Source organism: Camelus ferus, chromosome 18 (assembly GCF_009834535.1).
Source record: "Camelus ferus isolate YT-003-E chromosome 18, BCGSAC_Cfer_1.0, whole genome shotgun sequence".
Classification (NCBI taxonomy): Eukaryota; Metazoa; Chordata; class Mammalia; order Artiodactyla; family Camelidae; genus Camelus; species Camelus ferus.
Window position 1 is genome coordinate 4,399,200 of NC_045713.1, and position 22,337 is coordinate 4,421,536.

The 22,337-nt window shown below is 56.6% G+C and overlaps 1 protein-coding gene across 9 annotated transcripts in view; it reads right to left on the reverse strand.

The window, feature by feature from the left end:
- Positions 1–20,408, reverse strand: part of ELN (elastin) — a 31,598-nt gene extending 11,190 nt beyond the window's left edge. For 2 of the 9 annotated variants that reach the window (XM_032459532.1, XM_032459531.1), the window contains exons 1-19: positions 20,063–20,406; positions 13,952–14,002; positions 12,825–12,854; positions 12,275–12,307; positions 8,847–8,882; positions 8,244–8,333; positions 7,946–8,005; positions 7,814–7,876; positions 7,089–7,136; positions 6,064–6,135; positions 5,709–5,738; positions 5,142–5,213; positions 4,461–4,502; positions 3,997–4,056; positions 3,674–3,724; positions 2,224–2,310; positions 2,070–2,138; positions 1,325–1,501; positions 368–421 (exon numbers count right to left, since the gene is read on the reverse strand). In XM_032459532.1, coding sequence (XP_032315423.1) covers positions 368–421; positions 1,325–1,501; positions 2,070–2,138; positions 2,224–2,310; positions 3,674–3,724; positions 3,997–4,056; positions 4,461–4,502; positions 5,142–5,213; positions 5,709–5,738; positions 6,064–6,135; positions 7,089–7,136; positions 7,814–7,876; positions 7,946–8,005; positions 8,244–8,333; positions 8,847–8,882; positions 12,275–12,307; positions 12,825–12,854; positions 13,952–14,002; positions 20,063–20,144 — 1,207 coding nt within the window. In that variant the 5' untranslated portion in view covers positions 20,145–20,406. Of the gene's footprint in view, positions 1–367; positions 422–1,324; positions 1,502–2,069; positions 2,139–2,223; positions 2,311–3,673; positions 3,725–3,996; positions 4,057–4,460; positions 4,503–5,141; positions 5,214–5,708; positions 5,739–6,063; positions 6,136–7,088; positions 7,137–7,813; positions 7,877–7,945; positions 8,006–8,243; positions 8,334–8,846; positions 8,883–12,274; positions 12,308–12,824; positions 12,855–13,951; positions 14,003–20,062 lie in introns of all 9 variants that reach the window. The other 7 variants (XM_014556059.2, XM_014556057.2, XM_032459534.1 and 4 more) reach the window with 6 other exon arrangements.
- Between the last annotated feature and the right edge of the window lie 1,929 nt (positions 20,409–22,337).

The window sequence follows — 22,337 nt, forward strand, 5'->3', positions numbered from 1 at the left end:
TCTGTGTTGATGATGGAGACACTGGGCAGGTCCCCTATTCCTAGCCAGGCTTGGGCTCCTCTGAGAGAGTCCTGGCCAGAGCAGGGAGGGTCAGGGACGCTGTCCCCAGTGGGAATGCCATACTGGGGCTCACCTATCACTCAGCCCAATGGCCTCATGGTGGGAGACAACTGGGGGTACATCATCCTGGGGCCCAACAAATCCAGGTCCCAGCACTGCCAGTGACCTGCTGTGTGACCTTGTCCAAGTCACTCCCTTTCTCTGGGCTGTACAGCATGGTGGGGTTGGCATAGCAGATGAGGATCCTTTAGTTCTGGCAAGTAAGGGCCAGAATAGGGTGGCACAGAGCCCCTCGTGCAGCACTCACCGTATTTGGCTGCTTTGGCCTCTGCTTTAGCAGCTGCAGCTGGTGACACAGCCCCTGGAGAGACCAAGGGGAACACAAATGCTCAGAGAATGGAGTGGAGGTGCTTAATATACATCTCTCTGTCCACCCATGTGTCTTTTTAGTCCATCTTCTTTCTATCTATGGAGCCAATATAGAGTTATCCATCCATTCACCCACTCATATCTCTGTCTACCCATCTGTCCATCCCTCTGCCCAGCCACCCATTCACCCTTCTGCTGACCTTCCCATATGTCTGTCCATTTGTCTATCTTTGGACCTTGATCTACCTATTCAACCACTTATCTCTCTGTCCACTCACACGTGCATTTGTCTATCCATTCATCCACCCCATCCATCCATCCACCCATCCATCATTCTAACCACTGATCTTATCCCCCACCTGCCTATCCATCTGTCTTTTCATCTACTCATTTATCTTTCCATTCACCATTTTACCCAACTATGTATCCATCCATGTAACCACCCATTCTTGTATCTGTCCATTCATCCACCCACAACCCACTCTCTCATCCATCAATTTGTCTACTCATCCACATGGCCTACATCCCCAGTTGTCCATCTGCCCATCCATCCATTCATCTACCCACCCACCCAACTAGCTACCATTTACTGAGCACATAGTCAGCTAAGGGCTGGAAACACAGAGATGAAAAAGACACGGTTCCTGCTCCCAGGAGCACTCTGAGTGCCAGAAAGTGAATTGGAGAAGATGATTCTGGCAGTAGCTAATTAGGAGGTGGTTATAGCCCAAGAGAGAGAAGATGGTCAAGGGTATGGAGAGAAGAGGATGGATGGGTAAGGTGTTAGAAGGTGTTAGGGAGAATCCAAGTCTTGGCATTTGGTATTTCTCTCTTACACACACACACACAGAGCTGAGCTCACCTGGTACACCCACGATGCCTAGACCCCCAATACCTGGGACTCCAACACCTGGGACTCCAACTCCTGGGACTCCAACTCCTGGGACTCCAACTCCTGGGACCCCAACACCAGGGACTCCAACTCCTGGGACTCCAACACCAGGGACCCCAACACCAGGAACTCCAACTCCTGGGACAAAGCCTGGCACCCCAGGCACCAATCCAGGAGCCCCTGTGGAAGGAAAGGATTATTCTCCTGGCCTAGACCCTGTGGGAACCTCAGAGGGCCTCCAGGGGCATGGCTCTGGGGAGTTACAGGAGTGGCAGGTTCTGAGTGTAGGACCCCAGGTGGGCTGGCATTGCCTCTGGGTGGATCCTACTCATCTGAGAGAAGAGGAGGGAACTGAGGGAACCCCTGGAAAGCTCTAAGGGTTTGGATCTGTGGTTGGGTAGAGCATGATCTCTGTCCAAAGCAGAGTCAGAATGCTTCACTGTTGGTGTGTTGGTGCAGCAGCTGTGGGTCAGCCCTGGGGGTAAAGTGGGAGGAGCCAGACACTCCACAGTGTCCCCACGCTCTGCTGGGTCAGTCAGTGGAGAGCACTGGAGACAGCCTCCCAGGCAGAGTGGCCAGAATGGGCAGAGGCAAGGAGGCATGACAGTGCACATTTCGGGGGGGGGAACTCTGCCCCAGATAGACAAAGGCCAAGTCCATTCAGCCTTATAGGGCTGGGGTCTCCAAGGCCCATGCAGAGGCCAGGGCTGGCTGGAGCCCGGGCACTACCACCCCTGGGGGCACTCACCATATTTGGCTGCCTTAGCAGCCGCCTTTGCAGCAGCAGCAGCAGCAGCAGCATCTGGAGCCCCAGCCCCTGGAGAGACAGCCACAGAGGGTGAGGCCCTTTCCCTCGGCCTTCTCAAGGATCCCCTGCCACCCCCTGCTGGAACAGATACTACCTGCGATGCCTCCAATGCCAGGAATTGCGCCAGCCACGCCAGGAACGCCGACACCAACCCCAGGGAGAACTCCGGCTCCTGCAGCACCTGGAGGAGGAAGACCACGCAGCTGTGGCTCCCAGGGTCCCCTCCTGAAGCCAGGCAGGAAGGCTCCTTGGATGCTGGTGCTCTCACCAGCACAATCTCCTTTGGGAATGAGGCCCAGGAATCTCTGGCTGGGCCTGCCTGGGAAGGCCCCCACCCCACTGTTCCTTGACTCACCCCCAAAGTGTCCATTTCAACACCCTCATTAAGGGACTCGTATGTTTTCAGACAAATCCCATTCTAATCACTGCCACATACTGAGAAACCACAAGCGGCCTCTCCCGGGCCAGAGGGGCCCCTGCAGGAATGTTCAAGGCTTCCTCTCCTTGTGTTCCGAAGACTCGGCCAAGTTTGTAATCCAAGCGCCTGGCCGCCTGGCTCTGGCAGCCCCTCGCCGCCCTGCTCTCCTGCTCCCACATTCCAACCATCCCCTCCAGTCTTGGGGGCCTGAAAGGAGGGCCTGTGCGGCCTCTGTGGGGCAGGCCACTGGCTCAGTGCTTCCTTCCACATTCGTACCCCCTTGGGCTAGTGGGCGCATGTCTTCTGTCCCATCATGGCTATAGGAAGGGCTCCCCTGGGACTGGGGATAAAGGTGAAGACTTCCACCCCCAGGATCTGACTCTGAACTGGGGGATTACCTGGGGCAGGGGGACAGATGCCCACTCTACCCACCGCACGGGCATAGACAAGGCCTTGCCTCATCTGTTAGCCAAGGGATTATGAACTTGAGGAGCTAGTTAAAATTTTTATTGTACATATTAAATTAATACTAAACTATTAAGTTATTTAAATGCTCATATATGTACTACCTAAAATTATCATTCTAACCACCATTGTACCCATTCCCTCTGCCTGTTCCTTCCTATTTTAACCACATGGCAAACTCCACCTTTATTTTAAGTCCTGAATCAAATGTCATCTTCTCTGAGAAAACTTCTTGATTATCCCTACGTTGAAATGTCTCCCTCTTCTTGACTTCTACAACGTGCCTACCTTCTCCAGCAGAGCTGTTATCTGTCCCTGGTCTCTGAAACGGATGGATAGATGGAGGGAGGGAGGGAGGGACAGAAGGAGGAGGGATGGATAAATGGATGGATGGAGGGGTGGATGGATGGGGAAATGAATGGATGGGGGATAGACGGAGGGAGGAAGGGATTGATGGGTGGATGGATGGAGAGATGGATGGAAGGAAGAATGAATGAATGGACAGAGGGAGGGAGGAATGGATGGTGTTGAAAACTTGGACAAATGGTGGTGGGGAGGGGCCACCTTAGTTAGTTATCTGTGAGGCAGGCTCTCAGTGCTAACAGGGATGGAGAGGTTGGGGGACTGGCAGCTAGCAGGCAGGGACTCCAGAAGTACTCACCAAACTTTGCTGCTTTAGCTGCTGCTGCTGCCGCCGCCTGGGTGCCAACTCCTAGGGGAGAGGGAGGGGAGAGATTCTAGAAGGTGTGTCCCTGTATCTCCAGGGCCCACCTGTTCCAACCCCAGTAAAACCAGCTGGTTCACATCTGGATGTGGGGCTGGCTGATAGAGCTGCCCCACCCTGGATCCTTCTCCATGTTCAGGCTGGGATCTGGAGGTAGGGCAGCTGGCCTGCTCTCTGCACAGACCCTGGCCAGCCCCAGGGCTCTGGAACCTGGGTGATAAGTGCCCATTTGGTTGGCAGTAGGGTGAGACTTTCCTTACCTGTCCCAGTCGGGTACCCAGCCTTGCCCGCGGCACCAGCCACTCCTCCGGGCCCAAAGCCTGCAGAATGGAGAGGCTTAGTGTGCATCCATGCAGATCTCACCATGGCTGCCCCCTCCCCTCCCCTTCAAGGACCAGGCCTCCCAGAGTCTCCACCTTGTCACCCCTAGCCAGAGTTTAATACAAACATGTGTATGGGATGGTTATTCCCCTCTTTTAGATGAAGACACTGAGAATCAGAGAAGAAACTAGTTCTCCCAGGGCCTGATGATAAGTGGGAGGGCCAGGATTGAGAACCAGGCTATCTGAGTCTAAGTTCCATGTTCCTTCCTTGGGGATTCCCATCCTGAGACTCCACCCTACCCCCGGCTGGTGCTCTTCTAGCCCTGGGCCAGGGCCACAGCTCCCTTGCCAGAACCCTGCAGCTGGAAAGCCAGAAATCGGCCAGTCGAAGAGGGCCTTACCATAGGGCAGCTTCCCAGTGCTGTAGGGCAGTCCATAGCCACCTGAGGGGAGGGAGGGTAGGCTCAGGGGCAGCCCTGTGGCGGCCCCATGCCTCGCTGGGCTCTTACTCCCTGGGCAAACAGACTGATTCCCACAGGTACTGAGACCCCCAGCCTGGCTGGTGAACTGCTGGCACAGGCTCTCAGGAGAGCAGAGGCCTTGGTGGAGGAGGGACAGGGCACCCCTGCCCCAGGGCATGATGGGACAACCACCCCTTCTTAGGCCCTGCCGTGGCCACAGAGTCTGAGTATCTTCCTTACTCTCCTTCCCATCAGGAAACAGCTCACCATGTGAGCTGATTGCCAGGGTGCAGGTGGGTTGACGTCAGAGGGGTCTTTCCAATGAATGGTGTTTCTTACCATCAACACATGTGGTTTCCCATTGTGGCTATGGGTCTCTGTGTGTGTGCATGTGTGTGCATAAGTGTGCATGAGAGTGTGACAAACACCTGCAGGATGGCTTCCCCACCCCCCGATCCCACTTTCCTTTGCTTAAGATCAGAAATAAGCTTTAATACCCAGGTTTCCTGACCACGCCCATCCGCCCCCAGACATGCAGGTCCAAACAAGTCCCCTCTCAAGCTGGCTTCTCGGTAGTGAGGCCCAGGGAGCAGTGTCTCTTGAATCCTTCTTTGGACTTACCTGGTAGTTTGGGTGCCTTGATGGGGTACCCCAGCGGGACTCCAGGCTGCTGACCCCCAAAGGGTCCAACTCCTGTGGGAACAAGGAAAGCAAAATCAGGGTCCTGGCAACTTGGGCCAGCAGCCCCTTCTAAGGCCCCAGCTTCCTGCTCTGCTTTCTGCTCAGACAGAATGAGCTCCCACGGCATGTGGAATCCAGAAACCATCCTGCCTAGAAGGCCATCCTGCCTCTCTGTCACCGATCAGCTGAGCACTCCGCAGGGATTGGCCACTTTCTTCAGGAAGTTGCAGGATGTGCTCCCCTCGGGCTTGGGCCACATCTGGGGCCTGTAGTCTTCGAAGCATTTAGCACAGACTGCTGGGTTTTCTGGGCTCATTTGGGCGGCCAAAAAGAGGGTTGGGTCAGGGGAAGCAGGCCTATGTGCTGAAGCCACTCTGTGCTGAAGCCAGTCCAAGGCCTGGAGCAGTAGGTGTGCCCAGCCCCTCCCAGGGCAGGAGCCCCAGCCTGGCAGGCCACCCTGCTGACCTGCCCACCCACTATGAGGCAGGGGCCCCAACCTTGCCTCACCTGGGATTCCAGCAAAAGCTCCACCTACACCTGCAATGACAAGGGGTCATCGCTGCAGCCCCACCACCGTGGGCACAGGGCACTGAGGCCCCAGTGGCCGTGCTGATGGGTGGGCTGGCCTGAGCCACGGCCAGTTCTGCCCAGACCTCCCTGCTCATGCTGCCCTCACACACACTCAGGGACTTCTGAGAGGTGTGCGGCCCACCTCGGCCAGCTGTCCCAGGCCTGGAGAATAAGCAGCGTCCCCCTAGAGGGACCTGAGCCCAAGGTCCCCCACCAGCCCAATCCACGACAGAGGGGACTGAGGGTGAATGGAGATTCCCACCTTGGGTCCCTAGCCCAGTCGGCCACGTACCTGGGGCCTTGGCCTTGACTCCTGCTCCAGTGGGAACCCCAGGGAGCACCCCTATACCTGGGAAGCGAGCTCCTGAGGAGGGAAAGAGGGGGCTGGCAGTGAAGGCAGGAAGGCCGGTCTGGCAGGTCCAGCCGGGGACCACAGCCCCCTCAGTTACACAGCCTGGCCTCCTGCGCTGACCGTCAGTGACTGGCATGGCTCACGGGGTGGGGGTGGGGCTCTTTGGTGGTGACTTTTCTTCCCAGTCTGACCCAAGGTCAGAAGAGTTTTAATCCTATTTCCTAGCTATGTGCTTCTGTTGGCCTGTCTCTAAACTGGAGTTACTTCTCACAGCCCTGCCCACCCAGAGATGCCAGACAGCAGAAGCCTGAGAGGGAAGGGCCTGCGGGCTGGGGAGGCCAGTGCCCTTCTAGGGCTTTCACTGGATGTGATTCACAACCAAGCACAAAGCAGTCATTTGTTATGGCCAGGAAGTGTCCACTGGCCAGTGTCTAGTACTCTCACCTCTCCTGTCTCCCCTGGGGCTGGGCCACCACGGCAGGGAGGGGCCAAGGGAAGGGACACTCTGCCAACAAATCCCACACAGCAGCCTGAGTCTGGGCTTCTGGGGGAATTCAGGAGGTCACATGTTGGGTGGGGTGGCTGGGCCCTGGCAGGGAAAGGAGGGTGAGAGGGCAGTTCCAAGGGTCTCCTGCAGGGCGGATGCACTGGGCGGGCCCCCTGGTGACTCATGGCTTTTGGGAAACAGCTGGCCACACTGGGGACTCGGTCCGTCCTGGGGGGCCCCCCGCAGGCTGTGACGATGTTCTGGGTGTGGGCCTGGGCAAGCTCACTGACCTCTGTAGGGGAAAGACACCCAGAGACCTTTTGTCTGTAGCCTGAGCTTTGATGCTTAGGGAAACAGTGCTCATTAGGACCCAAGGTTTCTGGTGGCCTCAGCTTGGGGAGATGGTGTGGGGCCACCAGGGAGGCCACCAGGGGCTTCTCTCCTTGCTATAGGATCCCCTTCTCCTCCTTGCTCTCACCTGTGCCTGGGAGCACTCCACCTGGGTATACACCTGGGATCCCCACACCTGTGGCCAAAAGAAGGTGTGTGAACAGCAGCCTGGCCTCTAGGAACTGCTCCTGGCTCTTCCTTCTGTGGCAGCTCCAGGCTCCCGAACCAGCCACCCAGGGCCCCACGGGAACAGCCAGGGACACATATGCAGTGCAGTGGCTGTAGCCCTCCTCCCACGAATCCCGGAAGACATCTGCAAACCCTTCTGTGCGTGGATTTGTCTCGTCTCCTGGAGCCTGTTTACAAGGCCGGCCCAGCCCACCTCTGGGCTAAAGGCTTCCAGATGTTCCCTCCCTGCTGTGCAGACTCAGGCAGCCTTTTGTTTAACCTGAAGTCACTTCCTCAAGGGCTTGGTGCAGAGGAACGAGCACCAGATGGAGAGACCGTGCCCCTCAGGCTCACCCCAGCTCCGCCGTGACCTTGCGGCCCCTTCTGCACTGACTCCCTATGAGGAGCCTCAGTGTCCCCATCAGTCACCTGAATGCCTGCCACAGAGCCTTTCTCTGAGATCTGTTCCATGGTCCTGGAAGAAGGGCCCAGAAGGTAGCCGGGGCCCCTTGCTCCCCCATTTAGGACACTGGCTATCCCCCCTGCCCTGCTGCAGCCAGGCCCTGCCCTTCCTGCCCAGTAGGCCTTGGGGGCTCTTGCCCCTCCCTGACCTCTGACCCCTAGCCCCAGGGACCCCACACTGACCTGGCACTTTCCCAGGCTTCCCTGCAGCTCCGACTCCTGCTCCAAGCTGAGGCACCACCGCACCTGATGGGGAAGGGCTATGTTAGAGTGGGCTCTGCCCCCACCTGTGGCCTTCACCTGGGCCACTCATACCTGTAGACACTCCTAAGCCACCAATGCCGCCAATACCGCCAACACCACCAAGCCCAGCACCTACAGAGCCAGGAGCAGGAGAGGAGAGGGGTCACACCAGGAACAGTGAAAGGAAGGAGGGCCCTGGGCTCAGGTCTGATCCTGCCGTCACCTCACTTTGAGAGAAGCACAGTTGGTGGGACCCCAGGAGACTGGAGCTGAGGATCTACCCACCTGCCCCCCAGGAAAGGTTCTTTGCAGAGTGGAGAGCCCACAGAGGCCGGAGGGCTTATGGCATGTCCCAAAGGGTAATACTCACCAGCCTTGGCAGCAGCTTTATAGGCTGCTGCGGCCGCACCACTGGGCACCAAAGCCCCCGGGAAGGCGCCTGCAGGAAAGGCCCCGAGCCCTGCAGAGGGGAGGACTGGTGAGGTCCTGCCTGCAGCCCTGCCCACCCGCTCTGCCCAGGAGCTACATTTGAAGCTCTTCTGCTCTCTGCTGGGCTGCCCTGCCAGGCAGTGACTGCCGCTCCCAGGACTGGGTTTGGCGTCAGAGAGCAGCATGGACCAGGCTGCGCCACTCAGCCTGGCAAACTGCAGGCATCTTTGGGGTCTCAATTCCCCACCTGCCTCCTCCAGAAAGCCTCCCTGAGGCCCCACTGAGCTGGGTAGCTTCTGGGGGCTCCCAGGGCTGCTTCTCTCCAGCTCTTATCACTACCTGATAACAGCATCCAGGACCCAGCTGTGACTCCCATGTGCCCTGAGCAGCTGCTCGGGGCAGGTCTCAGCATCACGCCCTACACCAATGCCCAGGACAGGCCTGGCCGGCACCCCTGTACCCCAACTGCCCTCCATAGGGGGCAGATGCCCAAGGTTTGGCTCTGGCCCCCAGAGGGTCATCTTGCCTGGGTGTCAACACTTACCTGCCCCAAGGCCAGCGCCTGCGAGCCCTCCAACACCTGTGGGGAGGAGACAGAGCCAGGTGAGGGGAGGCTGGTGGGGGGCATCGATCCCGGGGTGGGGGGTGGGGGGAGGGTCTCGTGGGGGAGGGGCAGGAAGCTGCTAACACTGGGACTGGCATGCAGTGCAGCCACTCAGGCCCCTAAACTCAACTCAAGCCTTTGGTACTTGGGAGCCAATCCCAAGCTGACTTCCTACAAGCCCTGACCTCGCTTCCCTTAGAAGCCCTGCCAACTAACGGGGGACCCAGCAGGGCTTTCTTTGAGGGCCGGAGTTGAGAAGAGTCTGCCAGAAAGATCTCACCAAGGCCAGGCCCCACCCTGCTCCCAGGTTAGTCCCCACCCCAGGCCTCTCCGGCTCCCTTGCAAAGGTCCCCTGGCTCAGCTCACGCCCTCTCCCCTGTATTTAGAGTCCCTTTTGTCCATCCATCTAGACTGCTCTGCAGTCCGGAAGCCTCCTTGTCTGCAGACAGATGCTAAAATGTTTATGAAAAACCAAATGGGTCCCTCTGGCTCTCTCCTTCCCACATCTGGGCCCTATCTCTCCTTTTTCCCCTCCAGGAGACATTCCACGGCTTTGGCCAGGACCGATGGGCAATCAGGTTGGACTTCACAACCGTGCCGGGTTTGTTTCCAATTATGTGAGAATCTCTCCCACAAGCGCCAGTCCTGGCCACCAGGATCCTGACTCAGGGGCGGCCTCTCTGGGGACTGACCTTAAATGTGGGGGCCTGCTGATCCCTGGAGGGTCCACCTGGTTTTCGCTGGGTGTAGTCCCTTGCCCTCATTTCCTGCTTATGTGAGCTGGCCGTCTGAAACTCAGCCAGCCCTCTGTAAAATGGGTCTCTAACTGCGGCCAGTCTCCCTTCCAGGCAGGTGCGCTGTGGTCAGGCTGGGCCTAGGGCGTCCCTGAGTTCACGTCCCAGCATTATAGGCCCAGCCCCTCCCCAGCTCTGTCAGGGGTTTCTCTCAAGCCAGGCCTGTTTCCTGAGCTCCAACAGAGCCGGGGACACACTCGGGCCTTTCCTGACCACAGAAGGGCTGGGAGGAGAAGATGGGGACCAAACAGGAAGTGAGAAGAGGCTGGGTGGGTGTGGTGGGTGGGGGGACAGGCAGCCCCTCTGCCGACATCTGCCCTTTTCCCAGGCTCCCCTATAGCCGTCTGGTCCCAGGGCCACCCTGTGGCATGACCAGCCCCATTCCTGCTCGCCCTCCTTTCTGTGGGCTCACCTAGCCCAACTGCCCCAAGGAGTCCAGCACCTGGCAAGGAGGAGAGGGGGGTGAGGAGGAGAGACAGGCGGGGAGCTGACCATGGCTGGGAGCCCAGGGGTCTGGCCTGCACAACCGTCTCTCTTCCCTGGAGTCACAGAGCTCTGGATTCAAATCCTGCTGCCCCAAGCTACTCCTTGCCTGAAAGAGCAAGGCACGCCACCTCTCTGAGACTCAGTTTCCCCCCTTACAAAATGGCCAGCATGTCCCCGAGCCCCCTGGGACCAGCAGAGGGCCCTGAGTGTCTGCAGCCTGCAAGGGCGCCCAGTGGGTGTCCCTCACTCTCCTTCCTGTCCTCTCGGGTGGGCGACTGGCCTCCAGCCCGTGCTGGGGGTGTGGGTGGTGCCAGCTCCCAGCTGGCTGGTCCCCCGCTGAGAGCCCAGGCAGGGCCAGCCTGCCGAGGCCCAGTGCCAGGCCACCCATCCTCTACTGGCCAAGGGATTAGTTGTTCCCAAGCATGACATGTGCTGCCTGTGACCAGTTCTAGCCCGCCTGGCGGGCCTGGATGAATGTCCCCACTGCCGGATGTGGGTAGCTGCCCTGGGGTGGGGGGCACCGTGCGCCTGCCCAAGCCTTTGTAGTCCAGAGTCCTAAGACTGAAAGATGACCCCAGGGAGGTCCTCATGGAATCCAGCCATTTTTCATCAGGAGATGCCCTGACTTTCCTCTTGGTCTATTTATTCACCACAAGCTGGAAGTTCTTTCAGAAGTCTAAACTAAATCTTTCATTAATAAAAACTTCACTTTAGCAACTATAACTGCATGCAGTTGTCTCAGTCTTCCCTCCGGTGTTTGATCACAACCTGCCATGTGTCCCCTGCTGCCAATGGGATCAACCAATCCCCCCCAGCTTTGCAGTCACGACCTCCACAGTTTGAGTCTTTGCAGTTAAGCACGATCCTAATTCCACACCTTTGTTTACCTAGCCTTTCCCTGCATTCTCCCTGCCATCAAAGACCCCCTTAAGATTGCTCACCCCTCCAGGAAGACAGGAAACAGGTTCTGGTGGGATAAGCAGTGAATCCTGAGGGCTTCCAGCCTTGCAGACCCCTAGAGACCCCAGCAAACCCCTTGCCCAGGCCTCCTGCCCTCCTGGGTCTCTTTTGCCTGGCCCCAGCCCTGGAATTTCACAACCCAGATGGGCTTGCAGGGAAGGGGAATCTGGGTCTTGTAGATTCATTTGCACTTGAATCATCGAACATGGGGATTTCGTAAGAGCTGTTGGACATGCAAACTGTCCTGGAGTCTTGGGCTTCAGAGCCAGGGAGACACACAGCAGCGTCGGGGGGGCGCCAAGGCTACATGTGGAGTATCTCATGCTGAGAGCATTTACGGCCCGCTTAGCATGTCCTCCACCTGCTCCTTATCCACCAGTGTTTCCCGGAGGGACCCGCCCTCCCTCTCTCCTGGGGGTGTGTTCTTTGGAGCTGATGGGACCCTAGTGGCAGATCTGGGCCCCACGGGCAATGCCAGGACAGATCCAGCCATGTCTTCTTACTGGAAAACTCCATGGTCTGGACACAGCTGGAAGGGGCCTAGGATCAGGAAGGAAACTGATCTGGAAACAGGGTCAGGGTGCAGCTTAGGGTTAAGTTCAGGGCTTGGTCTGGGGTCAAGGTTGGGGTCAGGATAAGGGCTCAGATAGTCCTCAAGGTCAGAGATATCTAGGATCTTGACCTGGAGTTAGAGAGGGCTTGCTCTGGGGTCAGGGGCAATTTAGGCAGAGTCTGGGGCCCACCATCTGTGTCTGAGCCCCAGAGTGACATTCACAGGCTTGCTGGCCACTGGAACATCAATTCCTACCTTTGACCCCAGCACCAGGGCTATTTCTGAGACTCTGTACAGAGGGGACTCTCTGGGCAGCGGGGCATATAGACACTTGCAGGGCAGGTACCTAACAGCCCTCACACAGGGAGGACATCAAGCTGCCTCCAGCCTTCTGACCCTGGAAGCCCTGGGGCGAGACCCCAGCCTGGTGGAGAGGAGGTTGACTGGGGGAGGGACTGCTGCCACCTGCCACCTCCCTCCCCCTTCCTGTCCGTTGGCTGGGTTCATAGCTCTGTGGACCCCTTCTTTCCTCTGCCACCCGCCCTCACTCAGTGCTCTGAGGCCAGGGGTCTTACCTGGCTTGGGTGGTTTGCCTCCAGGGCCCAGTGCTGCAGAGGGAAGAGATGGCAGTAAATGGGGAGTCTCAGCCCACCTGTCCTCCCATTTATCCCCCCAGGGCATTGGGTCTCACCCCCCAGGTCCTAAAAGGACTGTCAGGAATGGTCCTCCCCTTTGCACAGGGAGCTGCTGGGAGCCCAGCATCCAGACACTTGGGTGGCAAGCAGCTCCAGCCCTGATTTTGGGATACCCTGTCTCAGACTGTTTCTCAGCCTCTGAAGGAGATGATGGTTCCTGCTTCGCTGGCTTTGCAGGAATATTACTGAGGATCAGAAGAAATATGAAAGAAGGCAGGGGCCACCAGGGAAAGAGGCTGGGGGGAGGGGCTTAGGGGCCCAGTGGGTTCCAGTTATCAGACAAGTCCCTCCCTACTGGATGCTTCGTCTGTGAAATGAAGGGTCCCTGGATGCCTGGGCCTGATGAAGTTCTGAGGTCTCAGGACATGCGTGGAATAGAGTGAGACCCAGACCCCATCACAGAGGGACCAAGTTTAGTTGCTGAGCTCACCTCCTACTCCCAGGCCTCCTAGACCAGCTCCTATGTTGAGAGAGAGAGTGAGAGCAAGAGAGAGATTGAGAGGGAGAGAGAGAAACATTAGTACTCCTGCTGGAAAGCCATCCATCATCTGTCATCAAATCCATTGCTTCCTAGCTACGTCGCCTCGGACCAGGCTTAACCTCTGCGAGCCTTTGTTTCCTCATCTGTCTCATCAGGCAAATAGCCCTGTGCCTGTGTGTACCTGAGAGGGTCTGTGCCTCACTCCCACGTTGAGTCTGAACACTCAAACACTCAAAAGCAAGTACTACTTTTGATTTTTTCAGTCTACTTTGAAACATTATGCTTTTTTCTAAAAGAATATAATGCTCCCCTTTCAATGCCATTGAGTTAACATTCTGCCTGTTTTCTTATCGGGGGGGGGGGGGTCCCAGTCTCCATCTGCACATAATTTATTATTTTTTTCAACAGATTGGTTTAAAAAATTTTTTTTTGAAGAGTGATTTTTTCTTTAGTTTTTTTTTTTTTTTTTTTTGGGCGGGGGTGGGTAGGGGAAGGTAACTAGGTTTGTTTGTTTTTTTATTTTTAGAGGAGGTACTGGGGATTGAACCCAGGACCTTGTCCATGCTAAACATGCACTCTACCACTTGAACTATACCCTCCCCTCTAGTCCTTGCTTTTTATGACCCAACAGATAACATATTAATACTTTTTAGTAATGTAAGTTTACTTAATCACACACTTTAATCAGGGGGGTTTCTTGTTTTGCCTTTTGGCAAGTAACATTCCTATGAACCTTAGTGCAGATGATTCTTTTTCCCTTCTTTTCAATTATTTCCTTTGAATGGATTTTCAAGAGTAGGGTTAACAGTTCGAAGACTGTAAACAGCAGGGATGTGTGGAAGTGGCCCGTTTCCTACAGCCTCACAAGCACTGTGTTTCAATTTTCAGAAAATACATGTTCTTAATAGATGTAAAACAGTGTCCTGTAAACTGCTTTTTAAAACAGGACTGACTTATGGGTCCTCCGTGGTGGGCGTGCCAATATTCTTCCTTTTTGCAGTGTCGAAGTGTGCATCTCCTATGAACATAATCACCATTTGTCTTATCAGGGTGTGTGAAAATTTCATGTACATTACCTGGGTAGAAGACGCCTCCAGGAACTCCACCAGGAATAGCCCCTGGGACCCCTGGAAGGAAGCAGGTAGAGTCCTCAGTTAGCCAGAATGAATAAAAACATGCTAAGAATAAAGATAATGATGATGACAATAATATTGTATGTCTATAAAGCAATTATGTCGGCTTAGCAATTTATGTTTACAAAGCATTTTCTCATCCATGCTCCTCATAATGGCCTGGTAAGGTTGGAAGGGCAGCAATTAGTATCTTCCTTTTAACAGATGTGAAGTCAGGCTCAGAGAAGTTAAAGGAGGTGCCGGGGGTTACACAGCTGGAAGGAGATGGAGCCTGGATTCAAACCAGGCCACTCCTTTGAGCATAATGGTTTGCACTGCGTTACCTGGAGAGGGCCTGGCAGGCGGCTGCGTCTGAGCACCTTTCCCGGGCAGCCAAGTCCCCTCCAGCCCTAAGTGGCAAGGGCAGGGGCCATAGCTGTGGGAGGGCAGGCCAGGCTGTGACAGCAAGCGCTAAGGAAATGCGGCTGCTGCCAGTAAGAGAGCAGCCATTCCCACACTGATAGGACGGTGTGAGGTCAGCGTCCTCAGCCACTGGGCAGCTGTGGTTGGGTGGGGTTCTGGCTGTCTGACACAGAGCTGTCTAAGGAGGCGCCGGGGCCCGGAGGGGGACACCATGAATGAGCGAAGTGAATAGTTTCCTAAGGAAAAGCTAATTCACTGGCCAGGCTAGGGGCCGTCTGCCCAGCCAAGATCACGAGTTCAGTCCCCACGGACCAGTGAAGCTCTCACTGGGGAACACTGTGAAGCTGGGCCCCAGACCCAGCCTAGTGCGTGGTCATGGCAACAGACAAACGTGGTGCAGACCAGGCCCTGACTCCAGCACCACAGGATGGTCCCAGCTCCAACAAGCAGCCTTGCCGGTGTCCCAGCCTATGCCCAACACCATCCTGCTGAACGAGGCACAGACAGGGTTTGAGGACAGTGTCGGGCAGCTCTGCAGTGTGTCCAGCAGACATCTGGCCTCTGTGGCCTGGCTGCGCTGCACAGCTGGGCCTGCTGGCCCCAGGGCCCTGTCAGCCTCAGCCACGGCCCAACAGGGTTGGGGATTCCAAGCTGTCATGGGCACCCCATGCCAAAGCCCCAGTGCTACCCCCCCAGGGCCTGAGGCCTCCCAGGCACTGCAGTCCAGTCCTGGAGTGTCTAAGCAATCTGGTCAGAGCTTTGGGGGCTCAGAGCAGTGGCCCCAGGAGGCTGGGCCTGCTGGGAATGAGCCTTTGGCCCTGTCATCAGCTGCCAAGAGCATACATGGCCCGCCCAGGCCTTTGATGGCTTCTCTGTTTCGGGCCTCCAGCTCTGAGCTCTGAGCACTATCTACTGTGTGCATTCCCTGTTGTGCTCCAGGCCTTTCTCTGCCTGGGCCTGTCTCCCTCCTCCTCTTACTCTCCCTCCCACTACCCCCCTCCTCTCTGCACTGCTCTCCCTGTCCAGAGCAGACTGCAGGAACAATGTGGTGGGTGGAGGGAGCAAGGGGGCTCAGGACAGACCCATCTGGCTTCTAATCCTGGCTGTGCCACTTCATATGATCTGTGTGACTTCAGGCAAGTCACTTAACCTCTCTGAACCTCAGTTTCCTTTTTAACAAGGTGGCGCTGATAACGGCTGCCTTGCAAGATTGTTGCGAGTTGTCGAAGAGTTCAAGTGAGAGACCTGTCCTGCCCTGGACCTGGCACACAGTCACAGCTCAAAAAAAAAAAAAAAAAAATGACACTTTGTTTCTACTTCACTGCACAGTACATGGCCTGGAGCCAGGTATACAGCAGGTATTCAATAAATGATGGATGAATTAGGTGGAGGGGAGGCAAGGATGTTGCCTGTGGGTCTGGTCCAACCTGTTCCCTCCTCAAACGGCCTGAGGGTCTCCCCACCTCCGGCTGGTCTAGCCTTAACCTCCACTTCCTCTCCTGGTGTTCTGTCCCCCCTATGCCCCTTCCTGGGCCTGCCAGCTCCTCTTTGCTTCCCCTCTCCCCAGCACCCACCCATCTCTCCCCTGGCTTTCTTTTCCCCACTCTCCATCCCCATGATTCAGATATCAACAGTGTTTGCCAAACTCCATGCCTGAACCACGGCAGCCTAGGGAGCCAGAAACTCTGATCCCGGTTTTGCACCAAGGAAATGGGGAAGGCTTAGTGGGTGTAAAGGATCCCTGCCCGGCCTCCTCTCTTCAAGTACAGGAGAGGTGAGAACAGAACAAGGCAGTGGTCAATCAAGGGCCTTTGAAAAGGCAGCAGCCTCCTCTCATGCCCCAGTGGGCCATTCTTTTTCCCACCCCACTCCTTGGCCTGAGCAGTTGCCTCTGCCAGGAATGCCCCCTCGTCTCTCCAAGTCCTACCCTTCCACCAGGACTGAGCTCAGATTCTGCCCCCCGCCTTCTCTGAGCCTGTGGTTCTCACCGCTCAGCTGGCCCAAAGCAGTTGGCCCAGAACATACTTGTCTTGTTTTATGTGGGTTTGGCTTGTTTCTCCGGCTAGCCCAGGGTGGAACTTGTCTCTTGCATCTTAGAATCATGATCCTAGACTCTCAGGGATCATAACAGTCTCCTGGCCTGGGCTGAAATTCCTTCTGCAAACATCCTCTTGTGTTCCTGCTTGCATGCCTCCAGTGACAGGAAAATCACCACTTCTTGATGCTGTCAGTCCTACCTGCAGAGAAATCTTCCTCCTTTTGAGATAGAATCTGCCCTCTGTCTCTCCAATTCGGCCTCCCAGAACCCCAGAGACTGAGGCTCACCTCTCATCCACCAAAGCCCCTCAAACATTTACCTTTCTTTCAAGGTCTAACTCAAATGTTGCTTCTGCTGTGAAGCCTTCCTGGATTTACTGGGACTCCTCTGAGCCACCCCCTCCCCAAGTCTTGTCTGCTTCCTCCATCACTGCATCTCTGTTTATACGTGTGGTCCCCTTCCACCAGACAAAATGTGGCATGAGAAGCAAGAGGGAAAATTAAAACTTATAAATGTGCACTAATTACCAGGGTCAATCGGCCCAAACTAGCAAATTCTGAATAGGAGAATATATGGCTTTTAAAATTCACATTCCCACGCCACGGTTCTCTTATTTGATGCATTTTTTGCAGTGTTACATTGCTGGAGCCTCCCACCAGCCCTAAGAGATAAGCAGGGCAGAGAAGTTCCTCTGCATTTTACAGCTGGGGAAACCAAGAGCCTGAGAGATGAAGGGCCTGGCCCAGGACCCACAGCTGACCCCAGTTACATGCAGGGCCTTCTGCCTAGGCCCAGGGCTCCAAGTTCAAAGATCTGGGAGATGGCTGTTTGGGAGTGAGCAGCGGGCCAGCGGGCCAGCGGGCCAGCGGGCCTTGGCAGAGGGCTTTGCCAATTCCAAGTCCAGGGGGCCGGCCTGGGGAGCAGATAAGACCACACGAAGCTGTTTGTTGTTTGCATGGAGAAAGGCTGCCAAGGGTTTTTCAAAAACAATCCGTCCTCCAGTGAGTGACTCCGTCCCCTTCCTCCCCGGGGTATGTCTGCCCTCCGGCCTCCACCCCAACAGAAGCAGTGGGCAGGATCAACCTGTAAACCCTAGGTCCAAGGTTCTGGAGGCTCCTCGGAGACACTGGGGCAGCTTTACAAGACCTACAGGTCTGGGTCCCTCCCTAGACCAAATAAAGCAAAAAGTCTTGGGTGGGACCCCACATCAGAATTGTTTCAAGTTCCCTGGGTAATTCCAATATGCAGCCAGGATTGAAAGTCCCTGTTCCAAACCATCTTCAGTTCCGAAATCAGGACAAACAAAAAACAAAAAAAAACCCCCAAAACCCAAAAATAAAATGATAAAATGTCTAGAATTTGGGGGGAGAATTATACCTGATTTAATTTCTCTCTCTCTTTTTTAAAACGGCATGAGGGTTTGGGGCAGCTGATCTTCAAGGCTACTTTTGACCCATCTTAAATGAGTCTAGACAATCCTTTCCATCACAGAGTCTTCCTGGAATGCCTCTTTCTTGTCTCCACTGGCAACACGGTTCTTTGGAGCTGGGGAACCCATGACACGGACATCTTCCTGGGGTGGGAGGAAGCTGGGCTCCCCCAGGACAGCCGGGCAGGTGTGTGCACACGTGCGTGTGGGTGGCGGGCCCCTTCCACTCCCGATCTCTCTCGACTTCCTTTGGGAGGCTCTGGGCACAAACCCTAGAAGACCTCATCAGTTCACACACCCCTTATTTGGACCCAGCTACTCTACCACCTGGGACGGAGCTGAGATTTATGTTTGCAAAGAAAGAATAGGGCCAGCGGAGCATTTAGCCCGGTCACTGAGGATGCATTCTTCTTAGGGCAGGCCCACCCCAGCGTGCTCAGCCTTAGGCCTGCCCCTCCCAGGATGCTGCTCGGAACCTGGCTCCCACCCCTCATCCTTTCGCCCAGGGCAGAGAGCTGGCTGGTACTAACCCCCTGGGTCTGCCTTAGCCTGTCTGAGCCTCAATTTCCCCATTTGTAAAGTGTAGACAATAATTCTCTACTCTCAGGGATCCTGTGGGGACTGTCTCGCTCTCAGTGGGAGCTCTGTCTAGGAAGGCAGGTGTTCAGGGGCCAAAATCAGGGGAGGAGGTTCAGAAAGGATCAGAGCTGCTCGTCTCAGGCACTGGGGCAGCTGGTCCTCTGGGACTGTCTCGCTGCCCCTGCTGGGCCCCATTTGACGGTGTTCACGTCCCTCGGCCTCGTCCAGACCCAAGACCTGACCTCTGCACAGGAAGCTCCTGCTCCTGGCTGTCCTTCCCAGCCAGTCAATCTCACGGAAACAGCTGTTCCTGCCCAGCCCCCTACTCCAGCCCTCCAGCCTGGCCCTGCTCCACCCAGTGCCCCTCCACAAGGGCTGGTTCTCATAGCAAGGAGGAGTCTCGTGGAAAACAGACCCCACCCAGGCCACCACACCAAAGGCTCATGAGCCTGACTACACCTCTCTCTTCCCATGGCCAGGAGCACCTTCAGGGACCCCTGGCGGGCCATTCCCAGTGTCCCCCAAGGTGTGTAGCAGCCCCGGGGGAGGCACCCTTAAAGCCCATGGCAGGGAACATGCCAGGTGGTCCATGAGTGCTCTGAGGTTCACTCCAGCCCCTGCCACCCACCACATTCCCTCTGCCAGGAAAGGGATACCTTCCCCAGCTTCCCTGTCCTAGTTTGTGTGCCACAGCATGCACACACACACACTTAGACACACTCATATGCACAGTGACAAACCACACCCAGTGACACACCTGGACACCAGATCTCCCATGTGTACACGCCTGCTGGGTGGCTGACTTTTGCGTATTAATAGGCACTTTCACATACTCTACAATACCCTCCTCCCAAGCGTGCTTGTGCGCGCACACACACACACACACCCCTGTCCAGAGACGAGCCTGTGAACATTCATCCCCTCCCAGAAACCTCTCCCTCTATTAGGTGACATGTTTGGGCATATACACACGCACACCTGTGCAACAGCAGTAACACTCGCATACGCACACATGTATACACATGCTCAGAAGTCCCAGCCCTCCTCACCAGGGACAGACCACAGCGGCAGCTTTCCAACCCGCACCCCTATAATCATCTTAACCCTGACTTTCCTTGGAGCGGGGTGCTGACTCTCCAGGGGACAAGGAACCTGGGGAGGTCAGATAGCTCACTGCCGCTGAGCTGGCCCCTAACTCAGGTCCCCCGCCCCCAGGGCACATGCACACAACCACTGGGTCCACAGGTGTGCAAACTGCTGGTGCCCACAGACCCGATGGGATCCTGCCAGCCCTTCCCAGTGTGCTCGCGACCCCTAGACTGGGAGAGCCCCCAGGACAGAGCAGGGCCCCTCAGCTCTCTCAGGCAGTAAAACCGGCGCTTGTTTGGGACCATCCTTAGTCATGGGGCGATCGTGTGACAGGTTTCTGTTCGGCATGGCTGGCTCCCGGGAGGGACAGTTCCAAGCATCCAGTGGCTGAGGGGCTCCTGCCTGGGACCCCCTGGGGGATGGTGGGGTGGAAGGGCGCCCTCTCCTCCGTCATTCCAGCCACCTGACCCGGAGGCCCAAGGGCTGCCGGCAGTTAGGGGGACAGGGTGAGGCCTACCTCCAGGCTGCGAGGGGTGGACGATGGACAGCAGGAGCAGGAGGACTCCTGGCCGCAGGGCTGCAGCTGTCAGACCCGCCATCTCGGGGAGAAATGCCCCAGCCCGCTCTCTGCGCCTCGTTTTATCCCCAAAGCGTAATTGCTGCCTCGTCGGCTGCGAGGGAAGGAGGGAGGGAGAGAGGGCGGGCGGGAGGGCGGGAGAAGGGGGAGGCCTCGGGGAGGGGGCCGCGGGGAGGGGGCAATTACGAAAGGCCGGCTCACAAGCCTCCCAGGCTGGGTCTGACTGGACTGGACTGTGGGCTTTTTTCCTTAAAACACACACACATGCGCGCGCGCACACACACGCACACAGAGTTTTCCCCCATCTCTCTCCCGCTTTCCCTCTGTGGCTGTTCTTTCACTGCTGGCCCTGTTCCCGCCAGAAAGTGCGAGGGGGGCCTCTGCCAGGACAGCCCTCGGGAGAGGAAGCAGGAGGGAGGGCCCTGCAGCCCGGCCAAAAATCCGGCCCCAGCCAAGGCCTGAGTGGCCAGGCCCCCGCCCCTCCAGCTGGGCCCCGGGCCCAGTGTGGGGACACAGGCCAGCTGTCCCGCGCCTCTGCCCCCACCCCAGCCCTCCAGACTCCCCTGACACCCCCCGACCTGTCCAGAGACAGGCCCTGCCCGAAGCTGGGGAGGGGGGCTGTGGTCGGATCTGGGGTCCAGGGCCCAGGGCCAGTGTCTGTAGAGGTCAAGGGACTGTAGGCAGAATGGCCAGGAAGGTGAGATCATGTTGGTGCTGCCCTGTGGGGCATCTGGAAGAAGGAAGGGGATGCACGCCATTCTTTGTGGGCTAAGGTCGCAGCCTCCTGCCTGAAGCTGGGCAGGGAGTGGTGGGTTGGTCTGGGATCCATGTCTGCAGAGGCCAAGGGGCTGCAGTCAGAAGGGCCTGGGAGTTAATATCATGTTGGTGTTGTTCCCTGGGGCATCTGGAGGACATGTGGGAGACCCTGTCGCACCACAAGGATTCCATTTGTCATAGGTCAACGTGTAGCCCCATGCAGGCCTGTGCATGACAATGTCTGGTGAAGGTCAGGTTGGATCTCCAGGTGCCCTGCGGAAAACCATGGGACTGCGGAGCCCACCCAGACCGATAGGTGGCCCAGCCCCCTTTTATCCCTTGGCCCCCACCTGTCCCAACGCTGAGCATCCCTACCATCCAGGCCAGACTCGCAGATTGCAGGTTGTCTCCCTGCCCCAGGAGAACGACAGGGACCAATATTCCTTTGGTGGCCAGGAGGGGGCAACCCTGCTCTGGAACAGCTGGAACCAGCATTTCCACAAGGACTTGGGCTGTTCCTGCCTGCCTGTGTGGGATGGGGACCCTGGGGATTTGGGGAGGAGGTGGGAAACGAGAGGGTTATGCCTCCCCACCCACTTGGGGAAATTTGGCAGCCAGAGGGCAGGGAAACGGGTACCTGCCCACATCACAGCCTGTGAGGGGGGAAAAGTCAAGGCTACAAGTTCTGAGAGCTTTTCTCCACCTCCAGATGGAGAATGAGAGGAGGATGCAGCCACAAGTCTGAGGAAAGGGGTTCACTGAGTCTTCCTCCAGCCAGGAGCACTGTGGCTGTCTGCAGGGCCAGCGGGGGCGGCCAGGAGTGGAGATGCCAAAGGCCAGGCATTGAACTCAGAGGGACCTAGGACTAAATTCTGTCTCTAGCACTTTCTAGGAGGGTAACCTCTTCAGAGAGCTTCAGTTTCCTCATCTGTCAAATGGTGATAAATATTCCTGCCTAGGAGGTTATTGCAAAGATAAATAAGATGTGGTCATATATTTCTGTACTGTGTCTGCCAGATCCAGAGAGTTCTGTCCTCACCCAGTGCTGGTCCGAGTCCTACTTCTACTGTGACTACTGCTAGTTCTGCAAGCACCACCCCTGCTTTAGTGTAGCCATTAGGCTTAGCTCTATGCGGGGTCACCTTGGGACCCCGGGACAGCTCTTACTCCTGTGTGCATTATTTGGGAGTGCTTTGCAGGGAGTTGATGGATACGAAGCCAGCCCTTGGTGGGGACAGAAGGTGCTCGCTCCAGGTTAGGGTCTGAGGCTCAGTGCCTGGGATGTGCCCGCTGGGGGTGGGGGAGGGGAGGCCAGGTCAAGGGTTGGGGAGTGCATCTGTGTGCCTGCCCTTCTCCGGGAGGGGAAAAGAGTGGGGTGCTGGAGCAAAACTGGGCCCCACTCCTCTCCGGGCAGTGACGTGGGCAGGAACCGGCTCTCAGACTTGCAAACCGCAGTCTG